This window comes from Diplotaxodon limnothrissa, linkage group LG17 (assembly GCF_057381915.1).
Source record: "Diplotaxodon limnothrissa isolate DT_005_m linkage group LG17, D_limnothrissa_male_GT1.1, whole genome shotgun sequence".
Classification (NCBI taxonomy): domain Eukaryota; kingdom Metazoa; phylum Chordata; class Actinopteri; order Cichliformes; family Cichlidae; genus Diplotaxodon; species Diplotaxodon limnothrissa.
The window spans coordinates 27,661,387-27,668,730 of record NC_140612.1 but is presented as its reverse complement, the minus strand read 5'-3'; the positions used below and the strand labels follow the sequence as shown (position 1 = coordinate 27,668,730).

At 39.3% G+C, this 7,344-nt stretch overlaps 1 protein-coding gene across 1 annotated transcript; it reads right to left on the bottom strand.

Annotated features, from left to right (window-relative positions):
• Positions 1–1,287: 1,287 nt before the first annotated feature.
• dram1 (DNA-damage regulated autophagy modulator 1) lies at positions 1,288–4,300 on the bottom strand. Its single transcript, XM_085375617.1, has 7 exons — positions 4,170–4,300; positions 3,769–3,836; positions 3,416–3,558; positions 3,144–3,321; positions 2,086–2,144; positions 1,416–1,508; positions 1,288–1,326 (listed from the first exon to the last, which is right to left on the bottom strand). The coding sequence occupies exons 1-7, from the start codon at positions 4,298–4,300 to the stop codon at positions 1,288–1,290; spliced, it is 711 nt and encodes a 236-aa protein (XP_085231743.1).
• Between the last annotated feature and the right edge of the window lie 3,044 nt (positions 4,301–7,344).

Below are 7,344 nucleotides of genomic sequence, written 5' to 3'. Positions count from 1 at the left end.
AGACTCCAATTTGCCACTCGGCAGGTCTGGAAAATGTGATGGAGTGCATAGACTTTGTACTTTTAACTGTATTCTGATATGTTTTTGAGCTTGGCAGACATACTACGCCAAAGTAATTCATAGATAAACAAGAAAATGACAGCAAGTTCCTGTTTTTTCACTGTCATCTATATAAATTCAAGCTTTTGACAGCGGACTGGACAAAGACTGTCTGGGTAATAAATTACCAAAAGCTTTTCTATGATTTTACATATTTATCATGTAATTCCACTGGTCCAGCTCATTTAAGATCAAAGTTGTCTAAAGTTTGCCATCCTTACTTTAAAGTCAGCCTGCACACCTAAAATGATCCATGACTCATACCTTACACACTTAAAAAACATCTTTTTCTTACTAGGTACAAGATCCATACTTGGTACCAGAAACTTCTGCCTAGATTAAAACCGTACGATGTAAGGTTACAAGTGCCCTATTGAATGAACCTCCAGAATTCCAGCTTTACTTTCGGTTCATATTGTATAATTCCTACTAAAAAGTAGCATAATTCCTATTACCTGTATGAAAATCTACATTTGTAGCAGCACCAGAGATGATATTGGAGTGTCTGCTAGCATGACTGAGAACGTGAACAGTATACAGTAACTCATGTCAGTCAGAAACACCATGTTGGACTTTTCATGAGTCAACAATGTGGAGAGGACAGATTCAAATACCGAAACCAAAACTGTGAATCTGAGCATCCACAGCAGGAGGTTTTCCTCCTTAATTTGATGTTGCAATAATGTGGTCATCCAATAAAACTGGGAATTCATAAACCTCTGCACAAAACCAACAACTAGTACACATTTACTGTCAGTCAAAGACAGGTCAGACTGCCAAGTAGCCACAGACATACTGAGTGGTCTGAGTGGTATTGTCATTTAGCCCCGAGTGCACCGATCATGTGCTTACTGTGTGATGAACTTCTCCTATGTAAAGTCAGAGCTCTCACAGAATGTGTCATGCTGGTGTGGCAACAGCAAAGTGCAAAGTAAGCAGGCAACATTAAGTACACTTGAAAATAGTTTGTGTAAAAACAATGTAATAATACAGTATTTGCATAGTTTTTCCATCTGTCACACGTGACAGACAGCCAGTTGTACTAAAATGCATAAATAGATATATTTTTAAGTATCTACTGTATTCTACCAAAATTTCAGCCAGGGGAAATTGGACAGGAATAAAGATACATACATAAAATGTAAATACTTATTTATCTTAATGTTTGTGGCCCAAAATGTTCCAAGACTAATCCTCAAGTTCTGCTTTCACCCGTAAGGTAAAGAACTGTAGGAGAATAAAAAAAGAAGAATTTTAGCAAATGAATAAATATATATTAAAAAACTATATACTATGTGTGACAGTGAGATACTGACCTTGAAATCATGAATGTATGTGAAGAAGAAGAAGACAAAGGTAAAGGCAACAATCCACTCGCATACTGCACTGGCTACATGGAAGGGATAGTCCTGCACGATGGAAACAGACGCTTAAATCAGAAAATTCTATGCATCTAATAATGATTATTATAATTTTTGGTCCATAAATGTTGGAACTTTCTGTCCAATGATGCCAAATATACTTCGACTAGTTTACTGTTAGAATACTTTTTTGCACAACTTCTCACATTTAGGCAGCGCAGATGAACAATGGACAATGGCAACGGTAAACAGTTCTCACATATTATCTGATATTGGCGTTTGAACATTATTTGCATCACCATTTGTTTTTCTCTGCTGCTTCTTTTCAGACTCTCTTAACTTCCACAAAAGGTTTCTAGTTCTTTTAGCTGACTCATGGCAGTGAGAAGTTTGTGTTATGCACACACTTCCATTTAATGCCAATAGTAAATTTACCAAAAATCATCACTGACATGTTGGGGAATGTTTGTTGGATCTATGTATTAGACCCCCCCCCCCCCCCCCAAAAAAAAACCCCCAAACATTTCCCACATTTTGACACTTTATGTCACTATTTTGACACTATACGTTTTATTCCTGATCTGTGCTGTGATCTGATGCAATGTGCTGACACACTGTGGCCTACCTTGTCATGCTTTTGTCTGTGCAGCTCCGTTTGTTTCACGTAAAATGCACAGATGACAGCTGAGTTATCCGTGAAGGAAAACACTGAGTCGATACAGGAAATGACACTAATCATAATATTCTGCAGGTCATACATTTACATATTGCCAAGAGAAAAATAAAGTCAAAAAAAAAGTTTATATATCAGGTTGTAATAAAAAGTCTGCCGGCCCTCAGCAGGGGTTAAAATTATGTAAATACAGTCTGACTTTGCTTTTATTACTTCTTATTTAGATTACTGAAACTCTTTATATGTTGGCTCTGATCAGTCTTTATTGCCTGCAAGCTTTTCGAAATGCAGCTGCTCGCCTTTTGACGGGAAAGAAACGATGTGAACACATTACACCTACACTGGCCTACTTAGACTGGTTTCCACTCCATTTCAGTATTCAGTTTAAAATTCTCTTACTTGGTTTTAAGTCTCAAGGGTTTGGTGCCACACTTTTGAAACCCTGCAATCCTACCAGAGCACTGAGGCCTCTAAACCAGCTGCTCTTAAATAAGTCCTAATCCAGGCTTAAAAGCACAGGGGATAGACTCTTTTCAGTGGTGGCTCTTAATCGTTATAACAACTTGCTGTTTCACATAAGAGCTGCCCAGTCTCTCAATCATTTTAAAACCCTTGGCTGTTATTTATACTGCATATTATGTACAACTAAGGTTGTTTAAAACTTTGTCTTGGCTAATTTCAGGTGAATAGAACATAACATGATACACAGTGCTATTATTTATTTTAAAAGTCGATGTGAGGGACTAGTAAAAAAAGTTTCAGTACTACACTGCTTCTGCATTTCAGCTTAGTTTTTGTTATAAATAATATAAATAAATATAAATAAGTAAATAATGACGGTATAATACGTCACATATTATTGTTCATCTAAAGTTGTATTTAAATCATTTTCAAACCTAAGAAGGACCAGATGACTTATTTTTCTAAGTCCTGATATATGAAAGCTTCATCATCGTTATCATGATCACAAAGTTAAATCACACAGACATTTGAACACTCAAAAAGGATACTGGGTACAAATGCAACAGCAGCAAGGGAGGCGATAGCGACCCGCACACAAAACACATACTTGGAGCACCCATACGGATGGGCTTGAAATGATATAAAACACTGGAGGATAATGTACACAATGCCACAGACAAAAAACAGAATTGCTCCAATATCATGGACTATTTGCACTACTGTTTCCTGCAATCAAGAAAAAAGAAAAGAAAAGGCACCACTTGTAATTACACTGAATTAGTTGTGATGTGTTAAATGTGATTTTAATGTGAGTACATACTTGGAAAGTAGCAACAATGCACATGCCAAAACATGAGATCACACCAAGCCAAAGCGCTGCTTTGTTGAGGCGTGCGCTCACATTAGTGGCGTCCTCCCTCAGCAATTCCACGTGCTTGTATCTGGCATAAATTGTGCCCACACCTGTGCAAAAAACACAGAGAGTCACGAGAGTGTGCAAACCTACACATTTACCCTAATCCATGAGTTGTACTTTCATTTTCTTAAAAAAGGGGAAATGTGAGAAGCATCTTTGGAAAGCATGCTTCCTCCTTAGGGAAAGCCCAGAGTTGCCTAAAAAGAGTCAGTTCACAGAGATGACACTGCAGATGTCCACACTGGAATTTCAAATACCTGCACATGCAGAAATAAAAGTCATCAGACCAAAAATGCAGCTTTCTGGGGGGCTGACACCTGTGTCGCTGAAAAGAAAAAGAAAAAGAGTAAAGACCCGTGCAGATTTTCAGTTCGGGTTAAACGTACAATACGTGGGTTGTGTGACTGTGTTTTGTACAATATTAAACATTTAGTTGCCTCTTCTTAACATAAAAGTCTTCTAATGAAAGCGAAGTGAAAGAACATTTTTCCGCTAGTCTCCTACAATAAACAGATGTGCAGGCTACACGCAGCTGGTGTTTGTTATAGCGGAAGAAACCGAAACTAAGACGTTTTCTCATGAAACGTTTTCCACGGCTCCGAATCAGGTTGAGCATGAGAGAAAGGCTGCTTTGTGTGAGCTCTTCAAATAAACTTACCTTATGTACGGGAAGATTACATCGACGTCGTGCCTGTAAATCGCGATGATATAACAAATAATGAAAGTGGCGGAAGACCAGACGACCAGGAACGCTGGCAGGACGCACAGACCTTGCTCGAACCAGTACATCTCCAGTTTTTGCGCTCAGCTTCAGGCAGACTTTCTCTCACGTATATATGCGCAGAGTAAACAGAGCCATGCGATAAGAAAAGCTGGTGTAGGAACAGGAGTGTCAGCTGCCGTCTGTGGTCTGCGAACGACAGTCACATGCAGCGGTGTGTGAGCAACAATGAACTTGGCCTCTGCCAGTAAGCAGCATATACAGTGTACAGTAACCTCTAGCCCAGAGCTACTCCCCCGTAGGGCGATCAAGCGCTTCCTTCTTCCTTTTGATCTTTGTGAAAACACACACACACACGCACACACACACACACACACACACACACACACACACACACACACACACACACACACACACACAACAGCAAAATACCAAACTAATGAAGTGTCTTTTAACTTAACTTCAACCGGAGGTGATACTCAGAGTTTCCACAGCAGAGTGAGCAGCAGTTCTACATTTATATGAACAGATTTGAGTTTATAGAGTGAAAAATCTGCATAACTGCCTGCGTTTGTGAAGTAAAAATAACTGTCTTTGAATTATACATTATGACTTGTTATGCGTTTTTTTTTTTTATTTCACAGCTGTGCAAAACTCTTGAACCGACACTCATTTCTTTGTATTTTTCCTTCTAGACTATAACTTTTTTTTCCCCTACACTCATTTTCAGTCCAGTCTAGCTACCTGAACATTTTCAGGGGGATATTTCTTAGTTTAGTTTTTTTGTTAGGTCACTTAACACTGAGGTATGAACGATGGGCCAGTGTTTCGTCTGCTCATAACAGACAACTTAGCAAAGAACCAAATTTAACTTGTATCTTAAGGCCCTTTTTAATCAGCAGTCTGTGGCAAAAACACATGATTTATTCCCATTTCTTTAGTCGAATCTATGAAAATTGCCAAAGATAACAAATTTGGACCTGAGTGATGCATCCGGCCCTTGAGTTGATCCATCTACTGTTGACTGAAGCCTCGTCAACTACTGTCAGGTTTTGATCCACCACGCATTAACATTTTGAAACCATTTGATTGGAAACTGTTTCATTTTCAGCATGGCAGCGAGCCCCAGAAGATTGGCCTCCTCAGAGCCTGAACCTCAACGCTCAACATTATTAAAGCAGCACGGGATTATCTTGACAGAGAACAGAAGAAAAGGCAGAAACACCCAAAGAAGACCTTTGAAGGTCCTTCAAGAGGCGTGAAGAACTATTAAAGAAATTACACCAAAGCTTGTGTTGAAGAATAAAGATGGTCATACCAAACATTGACTTTCAAGTTAATTGTATTGTGCACAGTATTTTCGTGTATGTTTGGATGTTTCAATAAATCCCTGCACATATTTCTCATTTTCATAACAAAATATAAAGAAAAGAGTGGTGGCTGGGGACTTGTTGACACTTATGTAGTTTTGTGGAGGTACTTGTCGTGATCCTTATGTCCTCTCAGGTTGCGTTCTTTCTATCTCTCTGTTGTGTACATGCATGTGTGGGAATGTTCATGATGTAACTGTACTTATGTTATACAAGTAGTAATTGTAACTGCCAGATTCCAGATTCCACACACAACTGATATGAATCTACGGTTCCAACGGTTCTCCTGCCCTTCCCTTACTGGATCATTCGGCTGCTGATCTTATCCTTGTGTGCCCACCTGCCTCTCCATTCTGGGGAAACATCCCTGTCCACTCTACACACAAAGAAATACTTACCAGCTCCCTGGCCTGTAGACAAAAAGAGTACCCTTAGATGCAGCTGTGGCTGTGAAAACTGAGAAGACGCACCTCCAGCCTCTCCTGTAAAAGCAATTACTGCTTAACTGAATCAACAACCCATGAGAACAGAACAGTTGTGAATCGCACAGTTTCAGTAAATTTCTGAACAACTGCAAATAGTGCAAAAAGCGTTCAATTAAATCTTTAAATCTACATTTGAGTCTTTTCACTTTTCTTGTCCGTGACACAAAGGAATGAAAAGCACTTAAAATGCCTCCTTCTATGTGTGCCGAAGAATTGGATTTACTTTCTAGTTCTTTCCCAGGAATACTCAGTTTCTATGGGGAACCACGTTGTCCTCATGCCAACATTTACAGCATAAATGACAGCAGTGTAAAGCAAGTTAGGTCCGGTTGGTCTGGTAATTCGTGCTTCCTCGTATTTTCTTTATATTTTATACTTTTAACTCCCTACATTGAGCAGCCAAACACATCTAGATACAAATTTAATTACTGTGTTATATAACGCGGTACTTCATTTGGTTAAAAGGACTAGATGTTACAGTCCCTGATAATGCATTGCTTTAGATGGGGAGACTCTTTAGGGACGGCTGTTATGAGGAAAGGCAGCCCAGAAACTTTGCCAGCTGCACACATCGTTGTGTGCCTCAACGTTCGCTCTTTTACCCAGGCTAATCTGCCATTTTCCTTCCTTGGTTAGGTTTAGGGATTAAAGATTGATCTAGATTATCATTTTAAATTTGGGACATATCATCAGTAGTGGACCTTGGATTCATTACGTGTTTCAGCCATTATCACTAGACACCCTCATCCAAGGAGGCCCTGCCAGGGTATAAGTAATTAATATATTTTAAGGTTCCTTTGCAGTAATTCTATTTTTAATTCTTTGTGGGAATTATCCTACGAGCATGGCGCATCTTTCTTTTGTTTGTTTTCTTCTTGGAGTGTTCAGCCTTGGTGCACAGGTCTCAGATGCTCTGTTGGCCTCAGGTCTGGACCTGATTTTTTCTAGACTCTGGGTGTCTCTCACAGTAACCACCAGCTTCTTGGTTACTTGCTTGTCTAAGGTCTTTTGTCCTCTGTTACTCAGGCTGGGAGGCTAAATGTATGCATTCGCATGTTCCCAGGGAAATATGGTTTACTGGAACCCCACCCCCCATCCACGCACACTCTCCAACAAGGAAACACTCTCTGAACCAAGAACTGGAAAACATTCCTGACTGCAAACAATTACCTCTGCATTACAATTGCACACACCTGCTGCTATATATTTTTAGTATTTCTTTTAGCACTATTTATATTATTATATTACTATTACTGC